Below are 19,762 nucleotides of genomic sequence, written 5' to 3' on the forward strand. Positions count from 1 at the left end.
GCAGCCAAGTTTCACTGTAGGGGTTTTTATGTTGCAAGAAACAACTGGATGATGCTTGGCTGGAAAAGAAAACCATTTCTTATTAAAGGCAGGAGTAGAGAGGTGTTTGGCCCTAGTGAGCTGTGTTCAGTTTGGAGCATCTCAATACAAGACATTGAGGGGCTGGAGCAGGTGAAAAGAGGAGCAACCAAGCTGGAGAAGACCCTAGAGAGCAGCTGAGGGGACTGAGGTTCTTTAGTGTGAGGAAGAGGAGGATGAGGGAGGACCTTTTCACCTTATGACCTTGAGTGCTGTGTCCAGTTCTGGGCTCTTCAATTCAAGACAGATGTTTAGATACTGGAAGGTGTCCAGAGAAGGGGGACAAAGCTGGTGAGAGGCCTGAAACACAAACCCTGTGAGGAGAGGCTGAGGGAGCTGGGGGTGTGCAGCCTGCAGCAGAGGAGGCTCAGGGCAGAGCTGATTTCTGCCTGCAGGGAGGCTGTAGCCAGGTGGGGTTGGGCTCTGCTGCCAGGCAAGCAGCAAGAGAAGAAGGGGCCAGAGTCTGAAGCTGTGGCAGGGCAGGTCTAGGCTGGATGTGAGGAGGAAGTTGGAGAGAGAGTGATTGGCACTGGAATGGGCTGCCCAGGGAGGTGGTGGAGTGGCTGTGGCTGGAGGTGTTGCAGCCAAGCCTGGCTGGGGCACTTAGTGCCATGGTCTGGTTGGTTGGGCAGGGCTGGGTGCTAGGTTGGACTGGCTGAGCTTGGAGCTCTCTTCCAGCCTGCTTGATTCTATGATCTTCTCCAGAGGGACTTGCACAAGCTGGGAAGGTGTGCCCAGGGGAAGCTCATAAGGTTCAGCAACAGCAAGTGCCACAAGGGCACATTGCTGTGTTTGCTCCTTATACTTGGGCCTGGATAGAAGAACTTGAGAGTGATTTCCCATTGGAATGGGCTGCCCAGGGAGATGGTGGAGAAGGCACTGTCCCTGGAGGTCTTCAAGCAAAGACTGGATGAGGCACTTAGTGCCATGGTCTAGTTGACTGGCTAGGGCTGGGTGCTAGGTTGGACTGGATGCTCTTGGAGGTCTCTTCCAACCTGGTTGATTCTGTGATTCTGCAAGCAAATTTGTTGATCAAATCACTGTGAGGAACTCAGATGACAAATGAGCTTTCTAACAATTTCTCAGTTGCATAAATCCTCTTTCAAGGAATAAAACACTCCTCAGCAGCCAGGTTTTGCTGCCTAGATGACATGAAGTGAAGACTTGTAAAACTTCTTTCTTCATCACCTAGCAGACCAAAGCAAGAATGTTCTTAGGGTATAAAATTAGAAGAGGAGGAAAGGGAAATATCACTCAATTACTACTCTTTGCCTGTAAGTTTCAACTTTTGGGTGAGGCTTTTCTATGTCTGGAAAGAAAAGTATTCCAGACTTCTGGAAAGAGGCAGGCTGGAAACTTGTTGAAGTAGGAAACTTAGATCCTGCTACATGATGTGAAAGCAGAGCTCTGAATGACGTTCAGGATGGGCAGCAAACCTTGGCTTTGACCTGCACAGCCACTGCCAACAGCATCAGGATGCATTTAGGAAAGTAGGAAGTAAAAATAATACTTCCCAGCAGGAAATAACTGTTTCCAGGAGGTCTTAGTACTCCATTAGGGATGTGAGACTGAGCACTTGGGTGACCCAGCACCCACAGCAAGAGCAGGAGTTGTCCCCCTGTACTCAGCACTGGTGAGGTCACACCATGGATCCTGGGTCCAGTTTCAGGCCCCTCACTACAAGAAGGATATTAAGGTGTTAGAGCATGTTCTGAAGGAGAGCCATGAAGCTGCTGAAAGGCACAAGCCTCAAGTGGCTGAGGGAACTGAGGTTGTTTAGCCCGGAGAGGTTGTGGGGAGACTTCAGACTGGACGTGAGGAAGAAGTTGTTCAGCATGAGGGTGGTGAGAGCCTGGACCAGGTTGCCCAGGGTGGTGATGGAAGCCTCATCCCTGGAGGTGCTTAAGGCCAGGCTGGATGAGGCTCTGGATGGCCTGATGTAGAATCATAGAATCAGGGTTGAAGGCAGCACAAGGATCATCTAGTTCCAACCCCTCTGCCTGTAGTGTGAAGTGTCCCTGCCCGTGGCAGGGGGGCTGGAACTAGATGATCTTTGTGATCTTTTCCAACCCTGACTGATTCTACAACTCTCTTGAGTTTCCCACAGGCAAAAAGGCTGCCTGAAAAACATCCTTACACGAGAAAAGCCATTAATAGTGAAGCTTTGGATGGGAGAAGCAAGCCTGCCTTTGCATGCCTTCAAAACCCATCAGCTGATGTCTGCAGACCAACTCTTTTTCCCTAACCAAGACATTCATTTCCACTCCTTATTAATTCTAAGGAAGTTATTAATGCCTCTCTCAGAGCTGCTCAGGCCATTGCTTGCTTTTTCTTCCCTATGGGACAACTAAATAATCACTTTTGCCTCTTCACTCTGAAGCCAGGGCTAATGAGTAGAACCATTTCATCTTTTCACACTTCAAACTTGCCTCAAAAACCTTTTGGGCTCGTTACATAAGTTTGTTCTTTGGGGGCATTTAAGAGTCTTTCATGCTCTTGGCCTGGGTAGCTTTGTGTCAGCTAAAGATATATGGAGAAGGGATCAGTGCTCGATCTGGTCCTGCTCAACATCTTCATCAGGGACAGAGAGAGTCCACTCAGCAAGTTTGCTGACAGCATCAAACTGGGAGGCTTGGATGAGAGACCTGCAGGCTGTGCAGCCATTCAGAGAGACCTGGACAGGCTGAGAGCTGGGCAGAGAGCAACCTGATGAGGTTCAACAAGGATAAGTGCAGAGCTCTGCACCTGGGAAGGAACAATAAACTGCCCCAGCAAAGGCTGGGAGGTGATCTGCTGGAGAGCAGCCCTGTGGAGGACCTGGGAGTGCTGGTGGACAGCATCCGTGGCACAGCAATGTGCCTTTGTGGCCAACAAGGCCAGTGGGGTCCTGGGGGGTCTTAAGAGGAATGTGGGCAGCAAATGGAGGGAGGTTCTCCTTCCCCTCTACTCTGCCCTGGTGAGACCTGGGTATAGGCTGGATAATAGGAGGAAGAACTTCCTTCCAGAGAGGTTGTGGAGTCTCCTTCTCTGGAGACTTTCCAAACCCACCTGGATGCTTTCCTGTCTGAACTACCCCAGGGGATCCTGCTTTGGCACGGGGTTGGACTGGATCATCTTGGAGGTCTCTTCCAACCTGGTCTATTCTATTCTATTCTATTCTATTCTATTCTATTCTATTCTATTCTATTCTATTCTATTCTATTCTATTCTATCTCTTGAGGTCCTTTCCAACCTCTAAGGTTCTGTGATTCCTCTTTAAAGGTTTCGTTTCAAACCGGCAGTTGACAGTCTGGGTCCATTGCACTGCTGCTGGTTTCGAGGCACCTGCTGCACTCATCCTGAGGGAACCTTGAGTTCAGCTCTTCTCTTCTCCTTGCAGGCTTCACAGAGCCCAGTGTGCAATTAAACAGACTCAGGTAACTGTTCAGAAAATAGGAAGGGAGATTGAAGAGAAGCTGAGGTGTACATCAACGAGCAACGAGCTGGTAAGTTGATTTTCAACCATGTTGTGCAGCCTTACTGAAGCATTTGGCTGATGGCTTGGAGTTGGGTGGGGTTTTTCTTCCACCCTTGAACTTGAAATCGTTATTTAAACCTTTTATTTCAACTGGGAACTCATCTCAGGAGTGTAATGTAATGGATCTTAGACCTGTCTGTGTTACTCAACTGGGTTGAGAGATTACCTGCCCTGTTTTTACCCTTGTTTTGTATAATTGCTTTTATATCCTAAAAGCATCAACATTGCACAGTGCAGGAAAGAGGTTTCTCAGGTGAAACCAAACTTTTCATGATTTAGATAAAGCTTGACAGGGAGCTGTGGTAGATTTGGAGGGAGGTGAGTCTCCTGCCTGTACCTCCTTGCACCCCAGCTCCCTTTGGGTGACTGGAATTCGTGCACAAGCTGTCACTGAAGTGAAACATTCATTTTAAGCAGGAATTGTGTTAGATTTTGCAATAGCTTCTGACAGTTTGTTTTGCTTATCCTGTTCCCCTCTCCAGAGGAAAAGAAAGAGGACACTGGCACTGGTTTCTCTTTTCTGCCCAGAAAGGCTGAGCTCAGCTCACAGCAGTGAATTGACAGAACAAGAGTTGTGATTTCACTCTCTTGCTGCTCGCTGGCACATGTCTGAAGCCTCCTGTAGGAAAAGGCTCACTTGACAGATGGCCAGACAGGAGCCAGCAGTGTGCCCAGCTGGCACAGAAGGTCATTGGCATCTTGGCTTGTATCAGGAATAGTGTGGCCAGCAGGATCAGGGCTGTCATTCTACCCTCATACTGACACTGGGGAGGCCTCACCTCGAGCACTGTGTGCAGCTCTGGGCCTCTCACTGCAAGAGATATTGAGGTGGTGAAGCTGGTCCAAAGGAGAGCATTGAAGCTGGAGAAGAGACTGGAGGGGAAGTCAGATGAGGAGAGGCTGAGGGAGCTGGAGGTCTTCAGCCTGGAGAGGAGAAGACTCAGAGGGGACCTTATCACACTCTACTACTACCTGAAGGGATGTTGTAGTCAGGTGGATGTCAGGTTCTTCTGCCAGGCAACTTATGACAAGATGACATGGCCTGAAGCTGCACTGGGGGAGGTTTAAGTTGGATGTCAGGAGTCACTTCTCAGGCAAAAGGTAATTAGGCACTGGAATGGAGTGCCCAGGGAGGTGGTGGAGTTGCCATCCCTGGAGGTGTTTAAGGAAAGCTTAGTGCCATGGTCAGGTCACTGTGGTGGTGTCAGGTCATAGGCTGGACCTGATGATCTCAGAGGTCTGTTCCAGCCTCAATAATTCTGTGATTCTGTGAGTTGTGAAGTTATTTTATTGCTCCAAGGTAGATTCTGGATTTGCAGACTCACAGGATGTTAGGGGTTAGAAGAGACCCAAGGAGATCATCCAGTCCAACCCCTCTGCCAGAGCAGGACAATCCTATCTAACATAGATCACATCCAGACAGGCCTTGAAAGTCTCCAGAGAAGGAGACTCCACAACCTCTCTGGGCAGCCTGTGCCAGTGCTCTGTGACCCTTGCAGTCAAGAAGTTCCCCCTTGTGTTGAGGCAGAACTTCTTTTGCTGCAGTTTACACACATTGCTCCTTGTCCTATCCCAGGGAGCAGTGAGCAGAGCCTGTACCCCCTTCCTGGCAGCCTTCAGATACTTAGAAACATTGATCAAATCCCCTCTGAGTCTTCTCTTTTCCAGACTAAGCAGCCCCAGGTCCCTCAGCCTCTCCTCATCAGGCAGTGCCCTCCAGTCCCCTCATCGTCCTTGTCGCCCTGCACTGGACCCTCTCCAGCAGGTCCCTGTCCCTCTTCCAAGTAACTCAGCTCTGTGTCAGACTGGTTTAATGATTTGGTCAAAGGGAAAAATGGGACTTTGTATACCCAATCCAATTCAGAAATCAAAGATGTTAACCCTGCTGGCTGCAGGTCATTACCACCCTCAGGTTGGGTATTGGGAAGAGTTTCTTAAGAGAACATCCCTGTTGCCCATGGGCTCAGTATTTAGGCTGCCAGACATGACTGTTACCCTGTTGCTTTCTTCTGTCACCTCTTTTGTGGGCTTGCAGGTGTGCAGAAAAGCTTTCATGGTTTTAAAGTCTGGTTTTTTTTACTTCCAATAGAAAAAGGAGAGTGAATGTTTACAGCTGAAGATCCTGGTGCTACGGAACGAGCTGGAGAGGCAGAGGAAAGCCCTTGGTCAGGAAGTGGCCTTGCTGCACAAGGAAAAAAGTACTTTGCAGGAGAAAGGTGAGTGTAGAAACATTGTTGCTTCTCTACTACTCCTCAATGTCAGCATAGGTTGGGGAATGACCTCCTGGATTCGTTCTGTTGGAGAGCAGTGAAGGGGTAAAGGACTTGGGGGTCCTGGTGGATGGAAGGATGACCATGAGCCAGCAATGTGCTCTGGTGGCCAAGAAGGCCAATGGCATCCTGGGGTGGATTAGAAAGGCTGTGGTTAGTAGGTCCAGAGAGGTTTTCCTCACCCTCTATTCTGCCCTGATGAGGCTTCATATGGAATACTGTGCCCAGGTCTGAGCCCCTCAGTTCAAGAAGGAGCTCAGGGAACTGCTTGGAAGAGTCCATCACAGAGGCACAATGATGGAGCAGAACATCTTCCTTAGGAGGAGGGACTGGGGGAGCTGGGGCTGTGTAACTTGCAGAGGAGGAGCCTGAGGGCTGCTCTCCTTCATGTGGATAAAGCTGTGCAGGGTGAGTGCCCAGAGGCTGCAGCCAGGCTCTGCCTGGGTGATGCCCAATGCCAACACAAGGGGCACTGGGGGGCAGTTGAGGCATAGGAAGTTACATGGAAACATGAGGAGGATTTTTTTTCCTGTGAGGGTGCCAGAAGCATGGAACAGGCTGCCCAGGGGAGCTGTGGAGTCTCCCTCTCTGGAGGTATTGCAGACCTGCCTGGGTGTGTTCCTGTGTGATCTGCTGTAGGTGATGCTACTCTGGCAGGCTGGCAGGGGGGTTGGACTGGAGGAGCTTTGGAGGTCCCTTCCTGCCCCTGACATTGTGTGATTCTCTGATCATCTGATGATTGGAAGAGTAGCAGCCTAGTGCATGATTATGGTAACCAAAAGGAAGGTGCTGCTCTTTTATTATCCTTGTATTTTTCTCTTCCTGAAGTTTGCAGCCAGATAGAATCTCTTCACCCTCTGTCTGGAGAGCAAATGTTGGGTTTCCATCTCTAAGTATCTTCTTATCTGAAACACTCCTCTTAGATCTGTGCTTAATTAGAGCTTTATGAGAAAATCAGGAGAGCTGCACTGTAATACAGACAAAAGTGCCTGTCCTAGGCTGCAGCAAGAGGAGTGTGGGCAGCAGGGCAAGAGAAAGGATTCTTCCCCTTTTACTCAGCTCTGACCAGACCTCACCCCCAATCCTGCCTCTAGTTCCGTTGTCCCCAGCAGAAGGACACAGATGTGGTGGAGGGAGTCCAGAGGAGGCCAGAAAGGTGATCCAAGAGCTGGAGCATCTCTGCTATGAGAACAGGCCGAGGGAGTTCAGCTTGGAGAAGAGAAGACTTTAGGGTGACCTCAGAGCTGCTTGCCAGGAGCTGTAGGCATCCTCCAGGAAGTCTGGAGAGAGACTTCTCATAAGGCTGTCTAGAGACAAGCCAAGGGGGAATGGTTTGAAGCTTAGGCAGAGCAAGCTTAGACTGGATGCTAGGAAGAAGTTATTCAGTAGGAAGATGCTGAGACTCTGGAATAGGTTGCCCAGAGGTTGTGGATGCTTCCTCCCTGAGGGTGCTCAAGGGCAGGTTGGATGAGGCCTTGAGCAGCTGAATCTAGTTGAGAGGCATCCCTGGCCATAGTAGGGAGTTCTGGAACTTCATGATCTTCAAGGTCCCTTCCAATCACCACCATTCTGTAATGTCCCTTCCAGCCTAGGCCATTTTATGATTCAGTAATGTCATGAAGGTTGTTGTTTTACCTCTGATTAGGATCCTGGTGTAAGTGTTTAGAAGACAAAAATGCCTCTTAATAACTTATTAAATAAAAAGCTTACACCAAAAGGACAAACATCTTTCATGTGAGGGTGACAGAGCCCTGGAGCAGGCTGCCCAGAGAGGTTGTGCAATTTCCTTCTCTGAAGACTTTCAGGGCCCATCTGGATGCAGTCCTGTGTTCTGGGTGACCTTGCTTTAGCAAGGAGATTGGACCAGATGATCTCCAGAAGTCACTTCTAACACCCACAGTGGTGGATTTCATAGAATCAGCCAGGCTGGAAGAGAGCTCCAAGCTCAGCCAGTCCAACCCAGCACCCAGCCCTGCCCAACCAACCAGACCATGGCACTAAGTGCCCCAGCCAGGCTTGGCTTCAACACCTCCAGCCACAGCCACTCCACCACCTCCCTGGGCAGCCCATTCCAGTGCCAATCACTCTCTCTGCCAACAACTTCCTCCTCACATCCAGCCTAGACCTGCTCTGGCACAGCTTGAGGCTGTGTCCCCTTCTTCTCTTGCTGCTTGCCTGGCAGCAGAGCCCAAGCCCATCTGGCTACAGCCTCCCTGCAGGTAGTTTTAGACAGACACAGGTTTCTGTGAAGTGAAAGCTGAAATTCTCAGTCTTGGTGTTTCCTTTTACTGGCAAAGTGTCCTGCAATCAAATGCTCTGCTGCTCTCTCTTTGGAGCTCCCAAAGACCAAGCCACAAGGATGTTTGATCTTGTGGCAGGACTATTTTTTCACACTTTGAGTCTAAAGTTGTTTGCCACTATTAGAAAGGAGGTTTTGCCTTTCACTTGGTTTTGGCCATGCAGGTGTTGAATCAAAGAATGTCTGGAGATCCCTTCCAGCCCCTGACATTGAGTCCAACTCCCCTGCCAAAGCAGGATCCCCTGGGGCAGGCCACACAGGAATGCATCCAGATGGGTCATGAAAGTCTCCAGAGAAGGAGTCTCCACAGCCTCTCTGGGCAGCCTGTTCTAGGCCTCTGCCACCCTCCTGTAAAGAAGTTTCTCCTTGTGTTGAGGTGAAATCCTCTGTGTTCCAGTTTCTAGCCACTGCTTACCACTGGGCATCACTGAAAAGAGCCTGGCCCCTTCCTCTTGATGCCTACCCCTCAGATATTGATAGACATTGATAAGATCCTCTCTCATCCTTCTCTTCTCCACACTGAACAGCCCCAGGGCTCATCTTTCCTCATAGCAGAGATGCTTATGTCCCCCAGTCATCATCATGGCTCTCTCTTGGACTCTCTCCAACAGGTCCCTCTCTGTCTTAAACTGGGCAGCCCCAAACTGGACACGGTATTGCAGTTGTGGTCTCAGCAGGCCAGAGCAGAGGGGAAGAAGAACCTGCCTTGGCTGAGATGCTTTCACTCAAATACTTCCCAGGGAAACATATTGAGAAGGATTTTTTTTTCCCTTGCTCATATTTGGTTGGTAGGTCGTGGGCAGTGCTTGAAGTCTGATATTCCTCTTGCACTCTCCTTCCTCAGTTGGACATCAGAACATGTCAAATGGGCACTGAAGAGTAACTGAATCATTATTGCCAACGTTTGTGTCATACCTACTTTTAAACTTCAGCTAAGAAAATATTTCCTGCTAAGTTTTTGGGTGTTTTTTATCCCCCTCCAATTCCTCCTGTTTTTTAGAATGTGCATTTGGGACTGAACACCTGAAACTTGAAGAGCATAATGAATCCCTTCATGAGCTGAGAAAGGAATGCACTGCTAAGAGGTAAATGAACTCTGCTTTTCCTGCAACTGGAAGCAAAATAGAAGCTTCAGAGTGGGATTCCTGGCACCAAATTAGAATCATGGAATGGGCTGGGCTGGAAGAGACCTCCAAAGGTCATTGTGTCCAACCTCCTTTGCAGTCAGTGGGGACATCTTCCACTAGATCAGGTTGCCCAGAGCCCTGTCCAGCCTCACCTTGAATATCTCCAGGGATGGAGCCACAACCACCTCCCTGAGCAACCTGCTGCAGTGTTCCACTGTGGTTATAGTGAAGAATTTGTTCCTAACACCCAATCTAAATCTGCTCTTTTCTAGTTTGAAGCCATTGTCCAAATTCATCCTAATTGTCCTTCCTAAAACTTGTCTTAAGACCTCTGCTACATTTCACAGAGTTCTAAAGTGATAATTAGCATTGGTAAGCCTAGCAGAGAGGAAAAGAGATGCTTGGTTGCAGGTGAGGACAGTGCAGGGCTTGTTGTAGGCTTAGTTTTGTAAGACTTAATTGCCATAGGTAAAGCTAAAGAAGGGCAGATTGGACATGAGGAGGAAGTTCTTTACTTTGAGGGTGGTGGAACACTGGAACAGGTTGCCCAGTGAGATGGTAGAAGCCTCATCCCTGGTGATATTCAGGGTCAAGCTTGATAGGGTCTGAGCAACCTGCTATACTTGGGGGGGATGTCCATGCTGACTGCAGAGGGGTTGGACTAGATGACCTCTAGAGGTCCCTGCCACCCCAAACCACACTGTGATGCTGTGAAATTAAGCCTGCAACATGAGGTACGACTCAAACTGGAAAGATGCCTCTGTGCCTAGTAGAGAGGGAGCTGGGAGTGCTGGGTTACAACCAGCTGAAAGTGAGCCAGCAGTGTGCCAGCTGGCATGCAAGGCCAGTGGCATCTTGCCTTGTATCAGGAGTAGTGTGGCCAGCAGGACCAGGGCTGTCATTCTGCCCCTGTTCTGGCACTGGAGAGGCCTCACCTCGAGCAGCTCTGGGCCCCTCACTGCAAGGGAGGTATTGATGTGCTGGAGCAGGTCCACAGGAGAGCAATGAGACTGGGGAGGGGAAGGCTGATGAGGAGAGGCTGAAGGAGCTGGGAGTGCTTAGCCTGGAGAAGAGAAGACTCAGGGGAGACCTTATCACACTCTGTCTCTACCTGAAGGGAAGTTGTAGTCAGGTGAAGGTCAGCCTCTTCTGCCAGGCAACTTGTGACAAGGCGAGAGGGCATGGCCTGAAGCTGTGCCAGAGCAAGTTTAGGTTGGGTGTTAGGAAGCACTTCCTCGAGGAAAGGGGAATTAGGCACTGGAATGGAGTGCCCAAGGAGGTGGTGGAGTCTGTCTCTGGAAAGCTTAGATGTGACACTTAGTGCCATGGTCAGGTTGCTGTGGTGGTGTCAGGGCATAGGCTGGAGCCGATGCTCTCAGATGTCTATTCCAGCCTCAATAATTCTGTCTCCTGCATTTGTTTTGGTGCAATTAAGGGAGGGGACCTGCTACTTGGGAAGATCCAGAAGGGAAACAAGGGGTTGCCACCTTGACTTCCAAGCTTTTGAAGGAACTAATGGTTTTGGGCTCTTTTTCCCCAAAGAGAACTGTTTTTGAAGACAAATGCCCAGCAGACAATTCGCTGCAAGCAGCTGCTGTCGGAGCTCTCCTACATCTACCCCATAGATTTGGTATGTTTCTAGCCACTTCCAAACCTGCTTGATGCTGGAATGAAGGTCCTGCTTGTTACACTCTAAAGCAAATGCCATGTTTTATTTGGGATGAAACTTGCTCTTCACTCATGCTGGTTTATTCCAGCTTTTTCTTGGATTTGATCCTTAGCCTGCAAGCCTTGAGGGGAGAGGATTTATGGCAGCATCTCTTCACTGGTCTCTGCTAGAGAAGTAAACTCTTTCTAGCTCTAACTTAATGAATGCTTTCCATTTTGGTCACAATAATGATAGTAAACTCTGACAGTAGGCTAGGGTGAACTTTAACAGAGTGCACATACACCATAGAATCAGTCAGGGCTGGGAGCACAAGGATCAACCAGTCCCAACCCCCTGCCATGCCCAGGGACACCCTACCCTAGAGCAGGCTGCACACAGCCTCAGCCAGCCTGGCCTCAAACACCTCCAGCCATGGGGCCTCAACCACCTCCCTGGGCAACCCAGTCCAGCCTCTCACCACTCTCTTGCTCAACAATTCTTCCTCACCTCCAGCCTCACTCTCCTCACCTCCAGCTATGCTCCATTTCCCCTCACTCCTGCCACTCCCTGATGTCCTAAAAAGTCCCTCCCCAGCTTTTTTGTAGGCCCCTTCAGATACTACAAGGCCACAGATGTTAAAATACTGAGCTCCAAACCCTTTTATCTGATGAATTGATTAAGGTGAAGCTCTTCCTTCCTTAAACAACTTGCATTTAAGTTCTGAGTTAGATGAAAAGAGGACTAAAACGCTTTATCAGAGTCACTCTGGGGTTCAGGAAAGGAGCTTTTGCTTTCCAAAGATGCTTTGTTGTCATCAGACGTTGTGCAGGTTGCCATTTGCTGCTGGTGGTTGTTCCATTCTCACTTGCTACTGTTGATTATCTTTGTTTTGACTTAACAGAATGAACAAAAGGATTACTTTGTTTGTGGAGTCAAGCTTCCTAATTCTGAAGACTTTCAAGGTAACTGGATGTTCTTAATTGGAGCTCTTACAACTCACACTGCTTCTGAACTTCATAGTGTTAAGCAAACCGATAGCAACGGTGCAGGAGCCAAATTTCTGCCTGGAAAGCTGTGGACTAGAAGGAAACTTATGCATTATTTATTCCTACTTCCTACCTAGTACAAAAGAACTTACTGCTGACTCAGAGAAAAATAGCTGTATGCTGTGACTTGATACTCAAATAAGTTACCCAGGGAGGCTTTGGACTCTTTATGCTTGGCCGTGCTCAAAACCCAACTGGACACAGTCCTGAGCAACCTGTTGTAGCTTTCCTTGCTGTCATCTCTGAGCCAGGACTCCACACAATTTCCAGAGGTGCCTTCCAAACTCAGTGATCCTGGAAAATATTTGTCTGAGCTAAAATTCCATTGTGGCTATTTGCAGCCCATAAATTAGTGGGGCAATGTGCATGAATCCTGGCTGTAGCTGGTGGACTTAACCAGTTGAGTTTCTTCCAGCTTTAAGGCTGCCTGACAATGTGGAGTGTTTTACAAGACAGCTTCTGCTTCATCCATTGACAGTGGCTGTGGAGAGACCTTTTTGTGGCCTTACAGTGCTTAAAGCAGACATGGAAGAATCATAGAATGGTTTAGGTTGGAAAGGACCTCAAAGATCATTCAGTTCCAACTTCCCACCATAGGCAGGGAACACCTCCCACTAGAACAGGTTGCTCAAGGCCTCATCCAGCCTGGCCTTGGACACCTCTAGGTGCCAGACTCTGCACTTGCCCTTGTTGAATTTCATTCAGTTTCTCCCTGCCCAACCCTCAGCCTGTCCAGGTCTGTCTGAATGGCAGCACAGCCTTCTGGTGTGGCAGCTGCTCCACCCAGTCTGGTGGCATCCTTGAAGCCCTTCTCTGGACTCACTCCAGCAGTATATTGTGTGTTCTGATAGAGCTCAGTGTGATTTCATGGTTGCAGTTGACCCAAAAGGTCTCTTCCAAGCAAACCATTCTATGATAAGAAGCTTTCTTAGAAAATCTTCTGTTTTCAGCTGATTTCACAGTCACAGAAGTGTCAGGGTTGGAAGGAACCTCAAAGATCATCCAGTTCCAACCCTCTTGCCATGGGCAGGGACACCTCACACTAGAGCAGGTTGCTCGGAGCTGCATCCAGCCTGGCTTTAAACACCTCCAGGGATGAGGCTTCCACCACCTCCTTGGGCAACCTGTTCCAGGGTCTCATCATCCTCGTGGTGAAGAACTTCTTCCTAACATCCAATCTGTATCTCCCCACTTCCACTTTTGCTCCATTCCCCCCCAGTTCTATCACTTCCTGACACCCTAAAATGTCCCTCCCCAGCTTTCTTGTAGCCCTTTTCAGATACTGCAAGGCCACAATAAGGTCACCTCAGAGCCTTCTCTTCTCCAAACTGAACAATATGAACTCTCTCAGTCTGTCTCCATGCCTTAACCATGTTGTTTGTGTTGGTGTCTTCAGATGCAACAGAAAGGAAAAGGCCTTAACATGGCTAAAGGTTGCAGTTTGAATCTTTCTGGGCACTCCCATGAGATAAAGCTCCAAGGCTGAAACCTTCAGTGTCAAAATTGATACTTCATAGCAATGGGTTAAGCTCCCTTCTCCCAGTTACTGGCAGAGAACAGAGCTCTTAGCCTGGGGTCGGTGTCCCTCCAGCTGATCTCACTAAGAAATGCAGTTGTGGAGGAATGCAGCTTTTCCCTGGCTCTGCTCACACATGTCAGCTCCATCTGACTTCCAGTTTCTCTTGGGGAATTTGTTTCGTTTTTCCTCTTTTAGTTTTGTTTTACCTTCCCTCACCAATCCAAATGTTGAGAAGAGTAGTTTGTAGCTTTCAAAGTTCTTCTCCAGGCTGAACAACTTCAGCTTTCAGCCTGTCCTCGCAGGAGGGGGACGCTCCAGCCCTCTGATGAGCTTTGTGGCCCAGCTCTGGAGCTGAGGAGGTTCATCTTTTTGCCTTGTCCCTCTGTGCAAGGGCTTTTGCTCTATAAATATGTGTGAGCAAAGCTGCGTGAAGACCAATAAAAGCACAACTGGTAATGATCATGCACATGGTGAAGTGCTTCAAGAAAGATACTGAGGTGCTGGAGCAGGTCCAGAGGAGAGCAATGAGCCTGGGGAAGGGACTGGAGGGAAAGGCTGATGAGGAGAGGCTGAGGCAGCTGAGGTGGTATAGCCTGGAGAAGAGAGGGCTCAAAGGAGACCTTATCCCACTCTACAACTCCTTGAAGGGAAGTTGTAGTCAGGTGGGGGTCAGGCTCTTCTGCCAGGCAACTTATGACAAGAGCCTGGCCTGAAGCTGTGCCAGAGGAGGTTTAGGTTGAAAGCACTTCCTGATGGAAAGGGTAATTAGACACTGGAATGGGCTGCCCAGGGAGGTGGAGGAGCTGCTAAACCCATCTCAGACTGACACCTGCTCTTCTGATGACTTCATGAACCATACCATTGTCAGTGTGCTCTTGTGGCCAAGAAAGCCAGTGCCATTCTGAGGTGTATTATTAGGGCAGTGGTCAGTAGGTCCAGAGAGGTCCTCTCCCTTTCTGCTCTGCCCTGGTGAGGCCACATCTGGAATATTGTGTTCAGTTCTGGGCCCCTCAGTTCAAGAGGGACATGGAACTGCTTGAGTGAGCCCAGCACAGAGCCACGAAAACACTGAAGGCAGTGGAACATCTTCTGTAGGAGGAGAGCCTGAGGGAGCTGGGGCTTGGAGCTCAGAGAGGAGGAGCCTGAGAGGTGACCTCCTTCATGCTGACGATATGTGCAGGGTGAGTGCCCAGAGGCTGCAGCCAGGCTCTGCTGGGTGATGCCCAGTGCCAGGACAAGGGGCACTGGGTGGAAGTTGATGCATAGGAAGTTCTATGGGAACATGAGGAAAAATGTTTTTCCCTGTGAGGGTGCCAGAAGCCTGGAACAGGCTGCTCAGGGGGGTTGTGGAGTCTGACACAGTCTCAAGTTGTGCTGGGGGAAGTATAGGCTGGATGTTAGGAGGAAGTTCTTCACAGAGAGAGTGATTGGCATTGGAATGGGCTGCCCAGGGAGGTGGTGGAGTGCCCATCCCTGGAGGTGTCGAAGCAAAGCCTGGATGAGGCACTTAGTGCCATGGTCTGGTTGACTGGCCAGGGCTGGGTGATAGGTTGGACTGGATGATCTTACAGGTTTCTTCCAACCTGCTTGATTCTATGTGTTCCTGTGTGATCTGGTCTAGGTGATCCTGCTCTGGCAGGGGGATTGGAGTGGATGAGCTTGGTGGAGTGACCCTTCCAGCCCCTGACATTCTGTGGTTATCAAAGCTGTAAGGATGAAGTTGTGCTGAGCCTGCAGAGAGATCCCAGTTCATTCCATTGCTTAATCTCTTTCTTGTTCTCGGCAGCAAAAGATGATGGAAGCATTGCTGTTGCCCTGGGCTACACTGCTCACTTGGTTTCCATGATCTCCTTCTTCCTCCAAGTGCCACTCAGGTATCCAATCATCCACAAGGGCTCTCGCTCCACCATCAAAGACAACATCAACGACAAGCTGACGGAGAAGGAGCGCGAGTAAGTACGGCATGAGCAGCTTCTGCACCTTGTGTCTGTGCTCAGCACTGCTCAGCCCACACCTTCACTACTCTCTCCAGTTCTGGACCACTCAATTGAAGAAGGATGTTGAGGTGCTTGAATGTGTGCAGGGAAGGGCACCAAGACTGGTGAGGGGGCCTGGAGCACAGCGCTGTGAGAAGAGGCTGAGGGAGCTGGGGGTGTGCAGCCTGCAGCAGAGGAGGCTCAGGGCAGAGCTCATTGCTTTCTACAACGACCTGAAAGGAGGTTGTAGCCAGGTGGGGTTGATCTCTTCTGCCAAACAACCAGCAACACAGCAAGGGGACACAGTCTCAAGCTGTGCCAGGGCAGGTTTAGGCTGGATATTAGGAAGAAGTTCTTCCCAGCAAGAGTGATTGGCATTGGAATGGGCTGCCCAAGGAGGTGTTGGAGTCCCCATCCCTGGACATGTTTAAAAGGAAGCTGGATGGGCACTTAGTGCCACGGTTTAGTTAATGAGAGGGGTTAGGTGGCAGGTTGTGCTTGATGATCTCAGAGGTCTTTTCCAACCTGATTTTTAATCAAATCAACAACCAAACCCACCCAGAACACTTTGGGGCAGGCTGAGTATCATAGAATCATTAAGGCTGGAAAAGATCTGTAAGATCACCAAGTTCAACCTTCTGCCCAACCCCTGCATGAGCATTAAAGTCTACCCTGATGCACCACATCTACAGGCTTCTTCAACACCTCCAGTGATGGGGATTCCACCACCTTCCTGAGCAGCCTGTTCCAGTCCCTGACCACTCTTGCAGCAAAGAATTTTTTCCTATTATCCAACCTAAAACTCCCCTGGTGCAACTTGAGGCCATTTCCTCTTGTCCTGTCATTAATTACCTGGGAGAAGAGGCCAACAGCAGCATCACTCCAACCTCCTTTCAAGTAGCTGTAGACAGCAATAAGGTTTCCTCTAAGCCTCCTGTTCTTCAGGCTGAACAATTCCATCTCTCTCTGCCTCAGGTGACACTGACTTTGAACTTGTTTCTGCTTTCACTGGCTGTGGGACAGGCTACTGGAGGTAGCTTCAAAATGAATTTCTCCTCTTGTAATTCTGTGTTCCAATGGAGTAGTTGAGCTCTGTCATTCTAGGTCTGTTCATTATTGATGTGGCTCTAATAATGCTAGAAGAAAGCTTTATATAGCTGAGTTATAGCTGCTGATTGAAGGCTGCTGCCCTTTTGTGTTCTGCTGCTGGCTATGGGACTGAGAAGCATGTAGCAAGTGTAGCTTTAGTGGGGATTTACTGCCAGTGCTGGAGTTGTAGTTGATAAGTATGAGAGAAAAAAAACCAGCTTGCTTTAGTGCAAAGGGTTTAAATCTAGTAGGGGAAAAGCCCTGCCAGCTGCTAGGTGCTGGAAGTCAGAGAATCAGAGAATTGTCAGAGCTGGAAGGGACCTCACAGGTCATCTAGTTCCAATGCCACTACCATGGGCAGGGACACCTCACACCTAATTAGATTGCCTGTCCTTAAACACCTCCAGGGATGAGACTTCCACCACTTCCCTGGGCAACCTGTTCCAGTGTCTCACCACCTTCATGGTGAAGAACTTCTTCCTAACATCCAATCTGAATCTCCTCACTTGTAGTTATCAGAGAACTGTAGAATGGTTTGGGTTGGAAGGGACCTCTAAAGGTCATCTAGTCAAGCTGCCCTGCAGTGAGCAGGGACAACTTCAGCTACAGCAGGTTGCTGAGAGCTCCAAGCAACCTGATCTGGAATGTGCCAAGGGATGAGGCATCTCTCACCTCTCAAGGCAATCTGGGTCAGTGTTGCACCACCCTCAGTGTGGAACATTTCTTCCTTCTCTAGAGTCTGATTATTTCTCTTTTAGTTTCAAACCATCACTCCTTGTCCTATCACAATAGGCCCTGATAAAAACTCTATCCCCCAGCTTCTTTATAGCCCTACTGAAGTACTGAAAGGACTGCAGAAGGTCTCCTTGGAGCCTTCTCTTCTTCAGGCTGACCTCCCAACCTGACCTCCCAGCAGAGGGCTTCCAGCCTTTCCATCATGGTTCTGGCCTCCTCTGGCTCCATTCCAACAGGTCCCTGTCTGTGCTGTGCTGAGCACTGCAGAGCTGCCCCAGCACTGCAGGGGAGATCTCAGCAGAGCAGAGGAGCAGAATCCCCTCCCTGCCCCTGCTGCCCACACTTGCTGGGGATCAGCCCAGGACAGGGCTGGCTCTGGGCTGCTAGCGCTCAGTGCCAGCTCCTGTCCAGCTTCTCCCCCACCAGCACACCCAAGTCCTTCTTCAGAGGGCTGCTCTCCAACACTTCATCCCTCAGCTTGTGTAGATCCTGGGAACTGCCCTGAACATTCAGTGATGAGTTTTTCACTTGTCCTGTAGTGGCTGCCTTGCCACTTGGAGCTATGCTGTTATTGTCATGCTGCTAGGAAACAATCTTGCTGTCCTCAAATTCACTCCCTGAATGTCTTCTCCTGCCTTCTGGCTCTCTGCCTGTTTTCCCACTGCTTTTGCACCTGTGTGCTCTAAGAGGAAAATAGTGGCAAATTCTGGTTAAGCTTCACTTTGTAGCCTGCAACCACAGAGCTCCAAGGAATGCAGTTCTGACCAGCTGTGGAAGGCCAGCTGCTCTGATCCCATCCCCTGTGTCTGTAGGTGGCTGCAGGGTCCAGTCTGCAGCACCAGTAACATTCTTTTTCCATGTGTAGGCTTTGAAAAAGGAGCACATGAAATGGTTGAGGAGAAAGAAGTCAAGTAGCTGGGTCTGTTGTGACATGGGTGCTGTACAGAAGTCTCCTCTCTGGAAATCTGAAATCAAAGTATTGTAATATTTTAACTCATCCTTCAGACCAAGATGGAGGAATCTTACTGTGCATGACTGACAAGGATTTGGATCACACAATCACACATTGTAGGGGTTGCAAGAGACTTTGGGAGGTCACCTAGTCACAGATTCCCAGATTGCATTGGGTTGGAAGGGGGAACCCTCAATGGTCATCTTGTCCAAATCCCCCTGCAGTCAGCAGAGACACCTCCAACTAGATCAGGCTGCCCAGTACCACACTGACTCTGATCTTGAATGTGTCCAGGAACAAGGTCTCAACCACATCCCTGTGCAACCTGTTCCTTTATCTCACCACTGTCATTGTGCAGAACATCCCCCTGATGTCCAACCTAAATTTACCCTGCTCCAGTTTCAAACCACTGCCTCTCATCACGTCACAACTTCTAAACAGTCCCTTCCCAGATTTCCTATAGGTCCTCTTCAGATACTGAAATGTAGCTCTAAGGTCTCTCCAGGCTGAACAGCCCCAATTCTTTCAGCCTGTATTTTAACTCCCTTGCTAAAACAGGTTGTCCTGGATCTCAGTGTCCGTTTGGATTTGGAATCTCTCCACAGAAGGAGACTCCAAAACCTCTCTGGGCAGCCTGGTCCAGGGTTGCATCACCCTCAAAGTAAAGAAGCTTTTCCTTCTGTTGCTTGCAAGTGTCTGATTTGCCATTGAAGCTCAGCGATTTGTGGCAGGACACCAGAGGTAACTCACCCTAAGAGTTAAACTCACTGAGGGCTTCCTGCTGTGACACAGTCAAAAAATGGCTATAGAATGATTTCTTGCAGATTGATTCTGATACCCTGTTAATGACTTGTCCAAACACTTCCTGGGCAACTGAATGGAACATTAATCTGCTTTGCTTCAGTTTAGTCCTTTAAACACATGCTCACAGCCCTTCCTCTCCATCACTTTCAGAAGGGTAGCAAAGCAGAACATTTCTATCTGGAAAACAAATTTCTGCTGAGCAGAGCTGCCTGTGTGTGTGGGTGGATAAAGATTAGAACAATTTCCTGTTGTCTGAGACAGATTGGAAGGTTTAATCCTTCAGGCTGTAGCTTTCCAAAGCCTCATGACTTAATACTTTATTTCACAACAGATTTCTGAAATGGAGAAAGCTGAGTAAAGGAAATGAATCCCTGCTGGGTCATTTACCTGTGTTCTGCAAGATTGTTTCAGGATTAGCTCCTGCCTGAGATCTTCTTGTCCCAGCTATTGGAGAGTCAATCCTGCCAACTCTCAGAGGATTTGGGTTGCTCTTGAAAACCTCAAATGTCTTAACTTGGCAGTGTTCTTTCTGTACTAACAGCTCAGGTTTCTCACCTGCTGTAACTGAACCAAACACAGCAGTTAACAGGCATTGCTAAATCTCTTTATTTCAGTCACCTGTGTGGAGCAGCTTTGCAAAGTCACAGAATGGTTTGGGTTGGAAGGGACCTCCAAAGCTCATCCAGTCCAACTCCCCTACAG

The 19,762-nt window shown here is 49.1% G+C and overlaps 1 protein-coding gene across 2 annotated transcripts in view; it reads left to right on the plus strand.

Moving 5' to 3' along the window:
- Positions 1-19,762, plus strand: part of UVRAG (UV radiation resistance associated) — a 140,636-nt gene that overhangs the window by 52,368 nt on the left and 68,506 nt on the right. For both annotated transcript variants that reach the window (XM_064144217.1, XM_064144218.1), the window contains exons 7-12: positions 3,458-3,563; positions 5,685-5,811; positions 9,165-9,249; positions 10,834-10,921; positions 11,841-11,901; positions 15,291-15,456. In XM_064144217.1, the coding sequence (XP_064000287.1) occupies positions 3,458-3,563; positions 5,685-5,811; positions 9,165-9,249; positions 10,834-10,921; positions 11,841-11,901; positions 15,291-15,456 (633 nt within the window). The remainder of the gene's footprint in view (positions 1-3,457; positions 3,564-5,684; positions 5,812-9,164; positions 9,250-10,833; positions 10,922-11,840; positions 11,902-15,290; positions 15,457-19,762) is intronic.

This window comes from Pogoniulus pusillus, chromosome 6, assembly GCF_015220805.1.
Source record: "Pogoniulus pusillus isolate bPogPus1 chromosome 6, bPogPus1.pri, whole genome shotgun sequence".
NCBI classification, from domain to species: Eukaryota; Metazoa; Chordata; class Aves; order Piciformes; family Lybiidae; genus Pogoniulus; species Pogoniulus pusillus.